The sequence below is a fragment of the Coregonus clupeaformis genome, chromosome 23 (genome assembly GCF_020615455.1).
Source record: "Coregonus clupeaformis isolate EN_2021a chromosome 23, ASM2061545v1, whole genome shotgun sequence".
In the NCBI taxonomy this organism is placed as follows: domain Eukaryota; kingdom Metazoa; phylum Chordata; class Actinopteri; order Salmoniformes; family Salmonidae; genus Coregonus; species Coregonus clupeaformis.
In genome coordinates, this window is record NC_059214.1 from 45,192,045 (window position 1) to 45,211,403 (window position 19,359).

General features: G+C 43.5%; 1 protein-coding gene across 1 annotated transcript; it reads right to left on the reverse strand.

Annotated features, from left to right (window-relative positions):
- Positions 1-563: 563 nt before the first annotated feature.
- Positions 564-12,836, reverse strand: LOC121536534 (transcription factor Sox-1a-like). Its single transcript, XM_041843891.1, has 2 exons — positions 11,641-12,836; positions 564-2,637 (listed from the first exon to the last, which is right to left on the reverse strand). The coding sequence occupies exons 1-2, from the start codon at positions 12,472-12,474 to the stop codon at positions 2,578-2,580; spliced, it is 894 nt and encodes a 297-aa protein (XP_041699825.1). The 5' UTR covers positions 12,475-12,836; the 3' UTR covers positions 564-2,577.
- Between the last annotated feature and the right edge of the window lie 6,523 nt (positions 12,837-19,359).

A 19,359-nucleotide genomic window follows, 5' to 3' on the forward strand; every position in this document is an offset into this window, starting at 1 on the left:
AGGATGCCAGAGATAGATTATCCTCCTCTCTAATTTATGGCAGTATTAAGGTGTCAAGACCAGCACACTTACCCCGTGGGTAAGAGGATCTGGTTGTTGTCGGCCTTTTGCCAAGCTGATGTGAGGCCTTCGATCCTCACCCAGGGAGAGTCATGACACCATGCAACTAACTACAACTGTCTACATCCTACAGAGTAAAACACCATGCAACTAACTACAACTGTCTACATCCTACAGAGTAAAACACCATGCAACTAACTACAACTGTCTACATCCTACAGAGTAACATACCATGCAACTAACTACAACATCACACTGTAGCACTGCTGTTAATGGCCTTCAATTCCTGTGTTTGTTTACAATCATTTCAAATCCCAGGTTGGTACCAGCAAGATAGACATAATATGCGTATTTATGTGTGTGTGTTTTTGTGCTGGTGTATGTGCCAGTGTGTGTGCGTGTGTGTGCTAGTGTGTGCATGTGTGTGTGTGTGTGTGTGTTTGTGTGTGTGTGCACCTGTGAATGCATGCATGTACACAATAGGGTGCTGGAACACAGCAAACTTAGATGACTTCATTTTATTTTGCATTGCATTTTATGTATATTGCAAGGGACAGATTTACAGTCAATCCTCAAAATGTACAGAGGCAAGACTTAATACGTTGATATAAAGATGATTGATTAAGTCATTTTTTATGCAATCAAAATCTCGACATTGGATTAAATGCTTAATTGATTTTCCAGTTTTATTTCAAAGACTGCGTCATTCATAACATCTGTAGAGTATTTCCTTACCACAGATCTAACCACTGCATCAAGCATCTCCCAGATAAATGACATTAATTAAAAAACACAGGCTTGAGGAACAGAATTCAAATGAATGAAAAACAATTTTAAAGAGTGAATTACATATTATAGTTTGTTTGTGGCCTCACATAACAGTTTTCCTCAGCTTTCCTCCTTGCACTCTACAATTATCCTCTATTTTAATTCCCTCTCTGAGATTTTCTCCTGTGGCGCCAAGGAGAGGTAGCAGAAAGCAATTTTAAAGTGTTTATTAAAAATGTATTGTTTCTTTTGTGGTATCACTCAATTTAGAAGAGTTGTATGACACCAAAATGTATACTGTGTCTTGGCCATGAGCTGGAGAGGTGAAGGATGAGTGGTAACACTTCACTGGAGAGGTGACGGATGAGTGGTAAGACTTCACTGGAGAGGTGACGGATGAGTGGTAAGACTTCACTGGAGAGGTGAAGGATGAGTGGTAAGACTTCACTGGAGAGGTGAAGGATGAGTGGTAAGACTTCACTGGAGAGGTGACAGATGAGTGGTAAGACTTCACTGGAGAGGTGAAGGATGAGTGGTAAGACTTCACTGGAGAGGTGAAGGATGAGTGGTAAGACTTCACTGGAGAGGTGAAGGATGAGTGGTAACACTTCACTGGAGAGGTGAAGGATGAGTGGTAAGACTTCACTGGAGAGGTGAAGGATGAGTGGTAAGACTTCACTGGAGAGGTGACGGATGAGTGGTAAGACTTCACTGGACAGGTGAAGGATGAGTGGTAAGACTTCACTGGAGAGGTGAAGGATGAGTGGTAACACTTCACTGGAGAGGTGAAGGATGAGTGGTAAGACTTCACTGGAGAGGTGACGGATGAGTGGTAAGACTTCACTGGAGAGGTGAAGGATGAGTGGTAAGACTTCACTGGAGAGGTGAAGGATGAGTGGTAAGACTTCACTGGACAGGTGAAGGATGAGTACATATTCCTTCTCTTTTCTCCTTTATCTTTATAGAACCTCTTCCTAGGTGCTAACTAGCCCGGAAGCCAGTCAGTTTGCCAGGCATTGGCTGGTCCTGTTGTCACTGTCCTGCCAAACCGCAGTAAGCTGGTGGTGTACGTATAAGAGGATAAACACAGCACTTACTCTCTGGTCAGGGTGCCAGTCTGCCAGTCTGTCTCAGTCTGTTCTAGCTAGCTTTTTGGCATGCATGGCTGGCTGACTGTTCAAATAAACTGAAGGCTAGAAAATGTTTATTAGTCACAATTTGAGGGGGTTTAGAAATGTTAACATGCAGAGCGCTGCTGGGACATAGGCCAATAGAGGGAGTCAGGGTATTAAGATAGGATGCTGGCTGAGGTGCATGGGGGTGAGGAGGGGGTGGGTGGGCTGAGGGGCGGTTAGGGTGAGGGGTGTAGGGAGTGATTAGAGACAGACAGGTGGAGGATGGGTGAGTTCCAAAGTGGATGGGATGAGGTACATGGGGAATGGTGTGAAAAGTGTAAGGGGGTTTGAGTGAGATGTGTTGAGGTATTGGTACATAGGGGAAGTCAATGCAGTATGTGGGGGTGTGTTGCAGCTAACTGCATTCTAGATGATTTGAATGATAAATATGGGAATTAGATAACATTAGGTGACATTAGGTGAGGTACTTGGGGGAGGGGAGGAAGTCAGGTGCTCTGGCGGTCGATGACATTTTTCATAAGGTCCTGTCGCCGTATAGCAAATCTCCTCCTGCTGATCGTAATGACGGCCTGCCAGCCAGCCAGCCAGACGGGGACTAGCGCCTGTCTGTCAATCACAGGTCTCCACGGTGATCCATGGGCAGTCCCTCATGACAGTCCTCATACTGGACACCCTGGAGAGAAAGAGAGAGAGAGAGACAGAGAGGGGAGAGAGAGAGAGAGAGAGAGAGAGAGAGAGAGAGAGAGAGAGAGAGAGAGAGAGAGAGAGAGAGAGAGAGAGAGAGAGAGAGAGAGAGAGAGAGAGAGAGAGAGAGAGAGAGAGAGAGGGAGGATGGAATTAGTGAGACTGAATTCTAAAGGTCAGCAGTCAGTCAGTTCAGCCAGCATATCAGTATGTATCTCTCCCAGTCTCTTGTGTTCACACAGAGTGGCAGGCTATGGGACATAACAGATAGGTCCAATCCCGCATCCACATGTAGTCTGGTCTCCAACCTACAGTATATTCTTTATTTTTCTGATCCATAATTGTCCAGGTATAGTCATTATTTACTACTCATGTACAGTAATTGTACCTAAAAACAACAAAATATACACACGCCAGAAGCACACACACGCACACACACACACCACTGACACCCATGATGTAAATGTGGGCCAAAAGGTGAATTTCCCTAACACCCGTAAGGTTATCAGCACACTTATAAATGAATAAAATTAATCCCTTTTTACCTAGCTCTGCTAAACTGTCTGATAGCTGACAACAATCTAATGGCCTATGAAACAAATGGAGTAGCGTTATCATAATCATTAAAGGCTATGTAAACCCTGTCCACTGAGGGGTTGGTGTGAAGTACACATCCCTCACAGGTTATAATCTGACCCCATCTAAATGACCCCGTTTGTTGATCACTTGACCTCACGAAGGTCAGAGGTCAGGGAGTCCAACAGCTATCAGTGAGGTGCAGGGCTGCAACATCAGGAAATAAAACCACTGTTTCTTATCACTACTCTTTGACCTCCCCAATCCACTCCACTTTGGAAATAATCACCTGCCACGCAGACATCCTTTACAGCAGTGTGTGTTTGTCTGTGTGTGACCATAAGGTAAAACGTGAGTGTGTGAGAGTACACTTTGGTGTGTGCGTGTGTAATTATACGCCCAAAGATTTTCTAGCAGCAGTGCGCTTAAAGGATTAGCTACTGTATCTTGGCAGCAGGAAGCACTGTGCTTCATACAGTAGCAGTCTCTCTCTCCACTGATGTTAATGTGAATGTTAAAGGCATGGAGGAGAACACATGGAGAACAGCTGACACAACTGGACCTCAGTCAAAACACTCTGACCCATGAAATACCTTCGCTTTAAACCATTATCACTTTGTTCGCAATTCATAGACGGATTATTACAGGGGTCATGGTGCCTTATTTCATTTCTGACCTTATTGGCCTATATAAGCATTCAGAGAGAGAGAGAGAGAGAGAGAGAGAGAGAGAGAGAGAGAGAGAGAGAGAGAGAGAGAGAGAGAGAGAGAGAGAGAGAGAGAGAGAGAGAGAGAGAGAGAGAGAGAAAGAAAGAAAGAAAGAAAGAAAGAAAGAAAGAAAGAAAGAAAGAAAGAAAGAAAGAAAGAAAGAAAGAAAGAAAGAAAGAGATTGAGAGAGAGAGAGAGAGAGAGAGAGAGAGAGAGAGAGAGAGAGAGAGAGAGAGAGAGAGAGAGAGAGAGAGAGAAAGAAAGAAAGAAAGAAAGAAAGAAAGAAAGAAAGAAAGAAAGAAAGAAAGAAAGAAAGAAAGAAAGAAAGAAAGAAAGAAAGAAAGAAAGAAAGAAAGAAAGAAAGAAAGAAAGAAAGACCTTGCTCTCTGGATGGAGTAAACGTTGGGGAGGAAGGGATGAGCAGGTGGGGAGACAGACGGACATTTCACTGCGACATGGTCTTTAAGTAATAACGCGCTGTGGGGGATGTCATTACCCTGCTCCCTATTCCTCCCTTTTCGCGCGCCTCCGGGCATGAGCACCTGCTGCCATCGACCGTCCGAGCGAAAGGGAGCTGTGCGCGCTCCCGTGGCCGCGCCAGCCCTCCTAGCAAAGTCCCCCAAACCCCTCTGTCTGTTTACAATGAGCCAGTCCTCACAACAACAAACAAACCGACTCAAAGACCGCCACGGGAACAATGAGCGATCCATAAACATCAAGTATTTTTGTTCTCTTCTCTCTCCCTTTATTGTCAGCTCGTAAATCATAGCTCTGGACTGAAGTGGCTCAGCCGCAATCAGCGGTATAAGTTTGCCCCAACACACAAAACAGCGAGCAACCATTGGAGGAAACATACAGGGAAGGTAAAACACAAACCAATTCCAGGCAGGGTGGGGTTGTCTGGTTGACTCTGGGAGAGGGGTCAAATATAAGCTCGCTAAAATCTCTATAATCTCTCTGAAGAAAGCCCTTAGGTCCAGAGTTGTGGTTTTCATACAACATGTGAAAATCATTCACCACACCACTTGAATATTGTAATGTTTGAATTAAATCAACTTTGGTGTAGGTCATCATGCACTAGACTTCTTCAGGGGTCACTGACAAATCCTCCAGCGTTGCCTGATCGAATAGCCTATACATTTTTCTAACGATACATTTTTCAAAGATCCATGCGATTCACGCAGGACTGGAGAACAAGGTGCTGAAATGACATAATTTCAGCCGCCGTCATTCCAGCACTGGATAGCTCCCCTCCGGACAGAATGGTATAAAGCACGCAAGGATATAATGACCTACGTTTCTAATTTTGTGGCCTATGCCAGCGCTTTACACAGGCTACAGGGGCCAGACAGAAAGAGAGGCATGGGATCATATTGATGATGTAGAAAGTTAAAGTTACAGGCATAGGTCCATTACAGCTTTGCCCAAAGTTAGCCCCAACTCACTTTCTGAACTTGGTCACACTTTTGGTCTACACACTGTATAAAGTTGTTCAAGTTGGCGATTTACTCTGTTCGGGTCATGCATTGGCTTGGATCTGAGAGTATCGCAGTTACGCTAGCATTGAGATCATGAACAATGAGATCATGAACAATCGGAATCTCTGTTCGCCCCCTTTGCCTTTCTGGGTCAGGAAAATTACCATAGTCTTCTCTGCTTGACTGACCAACGCTGCCAGTGCGGGGGACAGCTATTGTTCGTCACTCATCCCAGGGGCCAGCACTCAGGTGAGGGCAGGGGAGAGAGGAAGAGTCCGATTATTACAAAATTCCATTTCTTTAGGCCTATAATAAGACAACTCTTCCAAAGATGCTACAAAGGAGGAGCTCATAACAAACTAAAAGTAAGTTTCGTTTCGTCTATTTAATTCACAGTCCTGCACTGTTGTGCGTCACACTAGAGTAATAATGTGTGTTGTATTCGGTCGCCAAACAGTGACAGTTCGTTTGTCGCGCTGGGCTGATTCTCATGGGTTCCCGCTCGCCTCCATTATATTGCAGTGGTGGGAAATGAGAGGTCCGCGAGCTGCTGGCGTGCTGATTACCGCTCCTTAGGGATCCTCTGTTTCTCCTCGGTAATTGATAGTTAGGAGCTGCTCTAATCAAATATACCGTCTGTCTCCAAGATAGAGACCTATAGCCGGCCAAAAACACAGGCTTGGACGCAATGCAAGTTAACCAGTTATTCTGCTACCAATCGAGGAAGAATTAAACGATATTTTATATCAAAACCCTGGACAAAAGTGTTTTTGTAAGTGTTCTTTCAATATTTTTTGTCAAGGTATAGATATTTCGGCTTAGGCCTTATTTTTCTTTTCAAATCAACAATCATGGCACTGCTGTCTTGGAAATATCTTAGACATTTTTGTTTCTCTCATTAAATTGCACGATTTCTATTCCTTTCATTCACTGATGGGCAGAGAGACAGGCCTGTTCTAAAACACCCCAAAACTCTATCCTCCTCAAACGTCTTCTTTTCTTTCTAAAAAAAAATCCCCGCTTCCCGCGGTGCGTTAGGTTTTGTGTGGTCCCGGCACTGTCCCATTTTTGTCACTTGTCTGACGGGTTCCCCCGGTCCCCTCGCACCTGCGTCGCTGCCGGTCCCTTCAGGAATGCGCTGGGGCTTGTAATCGCCTTTGTGGGGGCATTGAGTTGTACGGCTGAGTGAAACTTCCCAACCTCACAGTGCGCCGGCCGCTGAATGGGACTCAGCGTGGGGCGGCTCTCCAACCCACTGCCGCTGCCAAATTCCAACAGTGGCGCTCACAATCACTCCCACACAGGCCCCACTACCGCCAGGCAGGAGGGATGGAGGGAGAGGAGGGAAGTGAAGGGAGGGGAGAGGGGGTGAAGGATTGGAGAGGGGGGTGAAGAAGGAGACAGAGAGGAAAAGAGTCCAAAACGAACTCTAAACAAATGACCCAGTCAAGGCAAAATGTTTCTCACCATCACTCTCTGGGATGGACGGTGAAAACCGGTTTAGGCCTGAATCAATTACATTATGGGGTCTAACCTAGGCCTATTGCTTAGTAAATGTAGATGATATAGCCTTATACTCTCTACATTATCATCCATTTTCACTGGGTCCCCATATGCTAAAACTCCTCAAATAAAACCATAATACAAAGAAGAAGAATTTCCCCCGCTGCATGCTTGCTTATAGATACTGTCTAATTGAAAATCTTCTGACAAAGAATTCAGAAGCATAGACTACAGAACATCACCCCCTATTCAAAAGAGCTGTGCTGTGAGAAAAAGCAGTTTAGCGTTTTTCGTCATGAAAAACTGGAGGCAGCTCTGCAGAGTGGTGGTCGCTGTAGATGGCACAGCCACAAAGTAATAAAATCTGATTTTAAACCTAACCTTAACCCTAACCTTAACCACACTGCTAATCCTAATGCCTACCCTAACCTTAAATTAAGAGGAAAAAGGAACATTTTGTTGGCATGAATTTTTACAATATAGCCAATTCATGACTTTGCAGATGGCCCATCCCGCTCAGTTCTGCCTCAAGGACAAGAATAATCCCAATAAATGTCAAACTGCTGAGAAAACAGCATTGCAAGAGAGCAGGACACAACAAGAGTAAAAGTTTGAACATGAAAAATCTAAACGTTATGTGTGCATGTCAGCAGCCTGTCCCATGGCATGAGTTTCGGTGCATTATGGCCTGTGCTCCAGCAGCGCCATACGGTGCTGGACAAAGCAGCAGCAACAGCAGCAGCACCGCACTCCTGGAAGAGCGCAGGATTAAGAGGCAGCAAGATGGTTAAACATGTCAACGTGTAATTGCACGATAAGGCGCTCGCAAGGAATTCATTGGCCCAGTTGCTTTTCCAGTTGCTTTCTCTATTCCGTGCTAATCTCACCCGGCACATTCGTTCAGTGCAATCTGTCTCCGTAATCTTCTGCTACAGAGCGGGCACCGAGAGCAGCCAGCTCGGCTGTTTGTTTGTTTTTTGGAAGGGGTGGGGGTGGAGGAGCAGAGAAAATATGCAGAGGCGTGATAAAGTGACGCTAATTATCCCCATTTAGGACAGCGAGTGCAAGGGATCCGGGCTTTACGAGCGCCGAGTGTGCGCCAGGCGCTGATGGCTTCCTAGCGCGGAATATATCGGTGACTACAAGATAAGAGTATTTATTGGTCAGCCCTCCTGCCTCTTCCTCTCTTCCCCTCCCCTCCCCATCCCCATCCCCACCCCCGCACCATAACCATTCCCCATCCCTTCCCCTCCCTCCCACGCCACCCTCTGTGGTTGAGTAGGAAATTATTCGGGTTAAATTTACCAGAACGCTCCTCTTTTAGCCTGGCGATGTGGCGTGACGCGCCCCACCTCTCTGTTTTTTCTGCGTTAATCTGTGTCGCTTTACATCTGCAGATAAAATACAAATAGCCACCAAGCGGAACATCCTATGTGCTCCTCAGCTGCTTAGGAGGGGAGCTCTGCATACACATATATATATATATATACTGCAGAACAGTGAGTTTGGACCCTAACCAGACAGTTAGCCTCCACCTGCCTCCTGTGGTGTAGGCTCTAAAGTAAGCTACACCCATAGTTAACTAATTATAAACGACTGCAATACACCTGCCTATAGGCAGATAGATGTGCACAGGCCTACAGTATAAGATGTATCATTCGTTTTCTAAATGGTGAAACAATTTGCTATTCCTGATTGGGGCATATTCTTCCATCAGCTGGTGCTAAATTAAGAAGAATGTCCACATCATACTTTAAGTTGTGTAACAATGAAACCCACTCAATAATTAATTTTCCATAAACTGAATTCCACCCAAAATTCTAAAATGTCTATACACTCTCTGTGGAAAGGGTTCTACAAGGAACCCCAAAAGGTTCTGCCTGGAACCAAAAGGGATCTACCGGGAACCAAAATGGGTTATTCAAAGGGTTCCCCTGTGGGCACAGCCAAAGAACCCTTTTAGGTTCTAGATAGCACCTTTTTTTCTAAGAGTGTATACTGGTCCTTGAGCCAGCCTTCTATGGGACAGACACAATAACAATTATAATGCTGTTTGGGGCCTGATCTTGATGAACCAAAACAACAATAACCTGAAACAGGATTTAACAGTGCCAGTGTATACAATCCTATTCAGGCACAACAGAAAATACCAAATTCATAGAATTTCTCAATGCACCAGAGATGTTTATTCCAGGCTCTTTGGCCACGTTTCACAGGCAGCCCAATTATGATATTTTTTTCCCACTAATTGGTCTTTTGACCAATCACATCCAATCTTTTCACATCAGATCTTTTTCAGAGCTGATCTGATTGGTCAAAAGACCAATTAGTTTACAAAAAAATTTCAGAATTGGGCTGCCTGTGTAAACGCAGCCTTTGAGGCGCAGAAAGGGTCGGAAAGGTATTGAAGTGTGTCCTCGTTGACTCGTTCAACCCTCATGGAGGGAATGGACTAGTGTGAGATACAGAGGGAACTCCCTCTGCTTTTGCCCATGCTAACTCTGATACTTTTACACCCTTGAGAGGGATGGAGCAAATGCCCACTTTGGGGAGAAGGTTGTGGAATCATATCACAGGCTGAGAGAGAAGCTCCCTGGGGTCATGACCCTTTGGTCATGTCACCTGTTGCTGAGTACAGTGATGGCAATGGCTATAGAGCTGGGAGTTTCTACAGTTCATGTGCCATGACCCAAACCTCCTGCCCCAGCAATGACATTACAGTGGATAAGTATTTGAACAGCAGATAAGAACAACAACTATGTATCATGAACATATAAAGCTGCTCCCAAAGAGGAATTCACTGTCAATTCAATATGCATCATTGTTTTTTAATTATCTTAATGATTGTTTGAAATACTAATAATTTAGGGTATTATTCTATGAATTAAAATAATATTAGGTTAATTTATTGAAACAAATAGGCTACCAAACATCCTACAAATGAATTTGGTTGAAAAAAATATGTTTTGTGATAAAATACAGTCTAGGGTATTAGAGGGAGCCTGAATAACTATGATTTTCCTTCTACATTTACTAGTGGCATTTGGTGATCGCTATTTGGAATAAAAGCGTTACTTCCATGCATAGGCCTGTTTCATCCCTTGAGAATAAGATGTTTTTCAAAAAGCCACAAAAGTCAACCCAAAAATATAAACTCTAAACAGCTTTGCTCTTGTTTTGCAGGGCTATAGGCTTTATGAATGTATTTTATGTCATGCAATAATATATAATATTATGCTATTTGAATAATTAATTGCCCCTTTTAACAACATGAATTAATGAAACTCATACTGCTACAGGCCTATTGTCTAACCACTACCTGCTGAATAGTAATGTCAGTAATACCAGTATAATAAACTATACTGCATGTAGCCTAACAGCGTTCAAATTGTTATGGGAGTTAAATGCCATGAAAAGAATCAAAAACAACCACTTCAAAAGAATAGACTAGAATCAAGAACAAAAACACCATCACTCATTACTGTATATTAAAACATATGGCATATGAGACGCACATATCCTAAATGTATATTCTGAAGGACTATGTGAATACCGTTTCTCTCTCTGGAATCTGTGGATCCTGTTCTATTGTAACAACTTGCAAGTGACTTTACAGAAAGTATTATAAACCCATAAAGGTAAACCCTGAGAATAGTTTGGGTGTAGCGTGGGACCGGCCTCTTTTAATCCAGTGGCCAAAATAGCAGTTATGCATAGGTAATAATACTAACTAATACGCATTTTAACAATGTGCTTAATGTTACGGGTTTGCCAGAGACACTTTCCCCTTCTAAAAAAACAAACATTTGCTGTAGTTTATCCGTAGCTTTGCGTCAGACTCAACACAGACTTTTTGATCATTTTCGTGGCCTTCAAATTAAATAAAACTCAAATTGTCATTTGCAACTGAAGATAGTGAACAATAATCAAGCTAAGACTTTTTTTGTAGAACCAGAGCAACATATGTGTGAAATTTATTTAAATTGTATTTCAGCGCAATTGCACCTCGTAAATTATACAATAGAAGTTGCGCGTCAGTCTTTTAAAATATTAAAATTATTCACAATTTACAATAATTATTACAATAAAAAGAGATAATTATGATCATGAATAGACATACTGTAAACGGACATGTTTACAAACGCTTGGGTAATTATCAAATGGGGAAAAAATGAAAACCATGTTATCTTCTTTTTCTATAACTTACAGTGAACCCAAAATAATACGATTATAGTTAACCAAATGTGTTCATTCATTTGGCATCACCCTCAACCACAAGTGGGTTTAATAAAAAGGTCAAAATGATAACACAACAACCAATATTTGAACTCATATCCTGTGCGTAAGAGACTGTATATACTCCAAAAGGAGAAATGGATAGGCTAATTTACCTTTCATTTACAAGAACATCACCATAAACATTCTGTACAAAATGCAGGTAGGCCTAGTTCAGTGATAATTTAAAAAAAATAGGTAAATATTTGTTATGTTATTTTGTATTCTGTCTGCAGTTTCCATAGTCTTATGAATAGACCTAATCTATATATGTGTTAACGGAACCGTTCCGTTCACCGCAGCCGTCACATTCTGGTAATGCTGCGGCAACGCGTGGAGTCTACTTTGCACCGACGGGTCCCCGGGCTCTCCGGTCGGTAAATACATGCTTATCATCTCTCTCAAGTCTCCGGGGCAAGGGCCCCTGGAGTGAGTGCTAACGGGAGGGCTTACGCTCGGCTCTGACTTCACCAGCGACCCTAACGTGCTCATGGCAGCCGAGGAGGAGACGCCAGAGCTCTGGTGCTGCGTATAGGTGATCCCGCCGTAGCCGGACGGAGAGGCGCTCATGTAGCCCTGAGAGTTCGAGATGGGGCTGTATTGGAGCGCCGACATGTCGTAGCGGTGCATGGGCTGGGGGTTGTGCGGGTGGTGGTGGTGTGAGTGATGGTGGTGCCCGCTGCCCGGGTGCTGGCTGTAAGCTAGCTGCGCCTCCTGCATCATCGCCGCGGCCGCAGCGGCTGCAGCCACTTGCCCGGAGTACGCACCGTTCGCCCAGCCGTTCATGTGCGTGTAGCCTGAGCTGGCGGAGCCCCCGTGGCACCCGGGGCTCTCTAACCTCTGGCCGACCCCGGATGAACCCATCCCGACCCCCAGACCCATTCCACCACCGCCAGCCCCAGAGAGCAGGCCACCAGCCAGAGAGTATTTGTCCTTTTTCAGCAGCGTCTTGGTCTTCCGTCTTGGTCTGTATTTATAATCCGGGTGCTCCTTCATGTGCATGGCTCGTAACCGCTTCGCCTCGTCGATGAAGGGTCTCTTCTCCGCTTCAGTCATCACCTTCCACTCGGCGCCCAGCCGCTTGCTGATCTCGGAGTTGTGCATTTTGGGGTTCTCCTGGGCCATCTTTCTCCGCTGCCCACGGGACCACACCATGAACGCGTTCATCGGACGCTTCACCCGGTCCTGATTCGCTTTGGATCCACTGTTCGGTCCCGTTTGGCCCGAATTTGTGTTCGTTTGGGGTCCAGGGGAATGGAGGTCAGTCTCCATCATCATGCTATACATTCACCTGGTTTTCAAACTTTCAAACAACAGAGAAAAAAAAAGTCAGTTCAGTCGGCGCGCGAGTCTGGCAGAGCAGGTGCACACGAGGGATCAACAATCCTACACCTCAAAAAGAGTTAAATGTAAACTGAATTAATAATCCAAGAAAGAGGGGTTCGCAGAAATGTTCTGTGCGTGCTTTATCTCCTCTCCGGTTGTTGGTTCACATCCACTGACAGAATGCGCCTTTGAGCCACTTTCCCTGTCAGAGTTGAGAAGTTAGTTAAAGCCGCAGCCATACGATGCGCCTTGACAGCGGTTAAATGAGCCACGAGCGGCCAATGGCGTTCTAGAAGCAGAGCGATTTGCATGGCGCTCAGTCAGGTGACGCTGAGCTAGTGAAAGAGGAACACACTGGGGGAACATGGTGGATAACATTGCGGGGGCATGAAATCTGAATCCGTTTGCCACTTTCAAGACGAGACTTCTAGCCTAAAAGTTATTCAACCGCATAGCCATAATCCTGTCGAGGCCTATACGTTTTAAAAGCTAGAGAAATGGTCATAGGCTACTTTTGTTGAATGCATTTGAAGTAAAATAGTGAGTATAGCCTGCATGCATGCCATATTTAGGAAGCCGATAGACAATTCGAAGATTGTTGTCTTATTGAGGAAGCCATGCATTAGGAATCAAATAGACAATTAGATGGCCACACACGCACGCACGCGCGCACACTCACGCATACACACACACACACACACACACACACACACACACACACACACACACACACACACACACACACACACACACACTGTATTGGGTCATTAACCACAACCTAACCGTGCTTAAAAGGGTGGCTTTATCAGATGTCATACTTCTGTAAACAAGCCAATGGAGTTGTGGGCTGCAGGAAGAGATTTCACTATTTCTAATCAGCTGTTAAGGAGGCTAAAGCATCAACACAACACTGAGTAACTGGGGGCAGATTTGAGATTATAGACTGTCATTGCCGTCATCTGATGGGGAACAGCATGGAAGCCTGCTATGCGCCGTGATGTTCACATGTGTTGCCATAAGACTTCCCAAAGACGTTTTGTAAACATACATGGACATCAATGTAAATAATTATGTGACAAGGTATAGGCTTGGTGATAGAAAGTAAACCATAATTCGTTTTTTTTTAAAGATGTGGAAACACCACGCAAGTTAGTGGCAATGCTGTATTTTTAATTACACGATTGGGGTTAATAGTTCTAGGACTAAGCCTATTTGCTTTCAAGGCTCAACCGACACATGATCCGCGCACACATAATTCACATTTCATAGTTGACCTCCCCTGAAAGGCCCAATCAGCGGCCAATTGAAAGGCAAAACAACATACCCCATTCCCCACGGCGAGGCTAACGATTTAATCAGTGTATCATAGTTTGTTGCTTTTAATTAGGTTGATATAGCCTTCAACACGGGAGCAGGATTATTCAGATGTAGGCCTGTCTATCCCTCTGCGTTCCGTAATATGGTTAAGGAATCTCACAATGGTCAATAACCTCCTGGCGACCCACGTCTCATGGTTTACGGCTCGAAGATTAGACACGCCGAGAATGGGCTACTGACACAAGCGCGCCAACCGAGAGCGCACTGATACCACTCTTCCTAGATCAAATCGAAATAAATATGAGCCTCCCTTTTGACTTCACATCACAACTCTTGCCACCTGGCTACAACAACTAGGCCTACTATAGTAATACTGACAAGGACATTTGTAGCCTAATAATAACAAATCAGAAGCATAATAATAATATTAATAATAATAATAATAATAATAATAATAATAATAATAATAATAATAATAATAATAATAGGCTACATTATAGCCTATAATAACACAATATCATAGGCCTGTTATTACCGGTATACTAATTTAGGTCTAGATATAGTTTCGATGAATAAGTTAGCACAGAATCCACGGTTTGGTCATTATAGCCTAATCTTAAAATTGTGATAACACAAACATGCCATTGAATTACCTTCACAGGCCTGTAGGCTAATAACATGTAATGATTATTGCAATTGAAAATATTCTAATAGTATGAAAATAGCGTTTTGCTGTAATAAACCCATGGTCTGTTGGCTGATAGTTGGTTTTGCGATCCGTTAAAATAGCCCACAGGATAAAATGTGCTGGAGTGTTTATCTCTCTCTCTCTCTCTCTCTCTCTCTCTCTCTCTCTCTCTCTCTCTCTCTCTCTCTCTCTCTCTCTCTCTCTCTCTCTCTCTATATATATATATATATGTATATATATATATATATATATATATAAACACACACAAAAAACATATATATATATTTGCTATAAGGTGTGTGAATTTACCCTGTTTTTGAAGAGCATCTTTGAACATGAACCAACCTGTCAAGTGCCTGACAATGGCATACATGACGTAGGCCTATGTTAGTGCCTCTAATAATAACTATCGACATAGGTTCTCTACATTGTTTCATATTGTTGTGAAATTGCATCAAATCGTTTTTCATCTTTAAAGTGGATAATGGATTATGACATATAAAACTGTTACTAATATCGACGTAAATCTTTCTTGAAAATGTAGGCATTCTAAAACTTATTTTGATGTAATTACATATGCGCTGACATTATGAGCTGACCACGTTTTTCATCAAGGCAATGATAAACGGAATGATTTGTATTATTATTAATATTATAATTATTATTGGTAGGCTATTATAATTAGACCTACTATTACCTATTATTCTCACATGTATTCAATATTACAATGATAGGCTAAATGTTTTTTATCCTCGTTAACATAATCTCAAAATGCCTGAAATCAGACACAATTCAAACAGCCTGAAACCAAAGGGAAAACGGCGTTGAACATCGTCAGCGAGGGATTAGCCTTTGGAAAGGCACTGCGACCCTCGTGGGTCATATTTACTTTCCCCTGTCATTCTCGATCACTCGCCTCGCGCTTTAGAATTCTCCCTGCTTCTTTGTGAAACGCTCCATACTCGCCTCTGCAGGTGCACGCGCGGGGGCAAGGGTCACAGCAGTTATCCAGCCCCCTCAACCAGCCTAGAACAATAGTCGTTATTTTCTTTCTTTCTTTGGTTCAAATTTTATTCTGATTAACGAGTGGTATTAGTGGACCATGCTGCCATCAGCTATTGAATTAAGACTAAACTACCACCTTTACCCAAAGAAATGAATCAAAATTAGGCCTACCTATCACTCCTGCAATATCATGTGCTTGACGTTAATGCCCTGAATTTTCAATGGAAGCCAACGCCGTAGAAGAACAGATCCGTTTCCCGCGGTCCACAGAGCAGGTCGTTATTTTCATCCCCTTCCGCGTTATTATAGTTATTTGGCTGGTGCTCTGCCACTACTTTATATGTAGATTTCTACGGGGTAAATGCGCTTAATCCAGAGCATGCAGTTTGGAAATGGTAATGATAGGATCCGATAGATTTGATGTTCTTTTTTTTCGTGTATTCTCGGTGCCTAATTCGTTTCTATAATTTGATATTAATCAATCAAAACAAAATTGGGAAGGATCCAGTTTCAGGTCAGGCTACAGGTACAGTATGTTCTAAACCGTTCATTTTTACGCATGTTATGGGGAGCACTGCAGGTCATGCGCGTAAAGACTCTTGAACTAGGGAGATTCTTGCGTTTAGCATGGTTACCATCTAACAGCTGTGTGTGTGTTTGTGTGTGTGGGGATGGGATGGAAGCATTTTGCACAGCATTTTGAACCAGTCTTCACACAAACTCGATTTACGTTGCTTTTTTGATAATTTTTCATGTTGAATGAAAAATAATGAATTGTAGTTCACTTCCACAGGACTGACTTTCAAGTGTGAAGCGGCGGATAACGCTTATACAACCAGGTGTTATAGCAAATGTGTTATATTTGGTTGTTTATTGTTTATCTGTAGTCTGTTTGTGTCTTTATTAACCGACCCGGCTATTATGTGAAAACACCTGTTTCAGCGACAGAGATCCGGAAAGCTGCTCCACGTTCAAATAACATATCTCTAATGAAGAATAGGCAAACTCCAGCTAGGGGTAATTAAACAAATAGTATTTGCGTTCGAGATTGTAAAGAGGCGAGAGCGCGTAGCGCATGCGTTATTGGGGTGGGTGTTCATTAAGCACTCTGATTCCAAGACTGAGACTGAGACTCGCATTTGCCTCCAATTCAATTGAACTACACACAAATCAAATTATTATAGTTTATCTGCGTTGAATTAAGGGTCAACGGAGCACATGGACTGACGAATCCAAAGTTGCAATTTATTCTATTTAGCTATCTTAACTCATCATAAAACATCATGTTCACCCCCCCGCACACTAACAGTTTTCAAACACAAAATATTTAAGTTCTACATAATACATATCTAAAAGCTATTTCTACAACAGCCACCGGAAAATAAAGACGCTGCAAGGGAAAGATAGACTAACTAACCTCCTCATGTGTAAAACAGCTGTGGTTATGCAAATTGACGCACGTCTCCCTGATCGTCCCTCATATCGTAGTCAGTGAAGTATGAGAAGATTCCTTCCCCCTCCTCTTAACGCCGTCCTAAACCCACCAAAGCTTCTTGTAAGACCGCCATCCCCGCTAAACTCTAGCCGCTGTAGGTGCCATCCGTGCCCGGTGCCCAAACCCACCACTCAACACACACTGAGGCGAGAGACAAGAAGAAATTACATTTATTATACACTCTAAATACAATTTCAAGTCATTGTTTCTCTCGGCGAAAGGGGTTTGCTTCTTACATAATGATGCCTCTTTTGTGTGGCGCGGAACAATACAAAACAAGTATTCTAATTAATAGCCACTTTTTTGTTCGCTCTCGAGGATGAATGGACTCAAGCGGTTGGGTTCTGAAAAGCAGCTGCGTCGCATTCAGTGAAGAGTGGGGTGGGGACTTGGCCTCGCCCCGCCTGCGGCTTCCCTCATGGATGCCGACTCACATTACTGGTCCCAACGAACTGACAGAGAGGATAGGTAGAGAGAGAGGAGAGAGCAGAGGAGAGGAGAGGGAAAGAGAGAATGGAGGAGAGGAGAGGAAAGGCCTGAGGAGTGGGAGAAGGAGAGTTGGTTCACTTCTGATATTCATAAAGCTCTATAAAACTTAATTTAATTAAATTCAAGTATACTGTCTTGAATAATTTCTGCTAAAATAAGGGTTGCAGATGGTATTTACAGTATCTGCTATGATTACCCCTACACAACTCTGATTCCACTACCAGCCTTCTGCTTGTATGCATAGCAATATCCATGATAAAGTTCTAGTAAAATCAAACAAATGTATGTTTCAAATTATCATTATGCATTCCTACAAAACCTTCCAAGAATTCCAAGTGGTACCCCTTTATCTTGTGATATAATGAAAGTTCCCCCATTAGGTGTGCACAGTGCACTTATAGGGTTTAGTATGTAAAAGTGTATTAGCAGACCTTCACAGCTTGCCACCACATGGGTCTGACAGGCAGGCTGTTACACTCAGCATCATGATGGAGACTGATGCACACACACACACACACACACACACACACACACACACACACACACGCACACGCACGCGCACGCACGCACACACACACACACACACACACACACACACACACACACACACACACACACTCAAACACACACACACACACACGCACGCACGCGCACGCACGCACGCACACACACACACACACACAACGTCAATTGAGTGGTGAGAACTCAGAGGCACTGCGCACTGAAAACAAATGGTTCTATATAGTGCCAAATAAGGGTTATTTGGCTTGTAATCATATAGCGGATCCTTTTTGGTGCTAAATGGACCTTTTTCTGAAGGTTCTATAAAGAACCATGCTAATGAGGTTCTAAATGGAATTTGTATGGTGCTATAAAGAACCCTTTCCTAAGGTTATATAAAGAAACATTAAAAAAGCTTCTATATAGCACCAAAAAAGGGTTCAGCTATGGTTACAACTCTTTTTGGGGCTATATGGAAACATATTCTATGTTTCTTTATATAACCCTCATGGAGAATAGTTCCATACACACACACGCACGCACGCACGCACGCACGCACGCACGCACGCACGCACGCACACACACACACACACACACACACACACACACACACACACACACACACACACACACACACACACACACACACACACACACACACACAAGCACACGGTAGGCAGGCAGGCAGGTATGGGCCCTGGCTCTGCCGTTTAACCAACAAGATCTCACGGTTTGACCAATTTCACTTCAGATCCCGACATTTGTCCACTTTACTCCAAAAGTCACATTTTGAAGAGCTCCAAACGTCAAATTTCAAGGTGTTTTGGACACACTGGGTTGCACCGCTGAGGTCGCCACGCCTCACAGCTGGTTAAGGTTAGGCATTGATTCTGAATGGTTAAGTTAAGATTTAAGGTTTGGGATAGGTTTAATAGAAAACAAACAACACCGGTTAAGTTTAGGCATTCATTCCGAAAGTTAAATTAAGGGTAGGGTTAAAACAAAAAAATAGAAAACGAGTGCCTATCACTGGGATTGAACACGTGAGATGGTAGTAGCGCTCACCGTTACCCCTAGTGGCCGGTTTTGACAGTATCGCCGACGTCCTGGGTACCTGGACAGATGTCGGATTTCGAAGTGATCTTGAGCAACCTGGCTGGTTTAACAGGCCAATCTGTAAGCCAAATCTGGCTGTGTGAGGGCCACATGGAGCTCATATGGAGCTGACTCCCAGCTCCATCGTCTCCAGTCTGATGCAGTAGTTGAGCTAGTCAAACACTTGGCATGAGGAATTAACAATCATGTGGTTTGTGTAGTCAGTTACTGTAAAGATGGTGCTCTGCAGATAGTT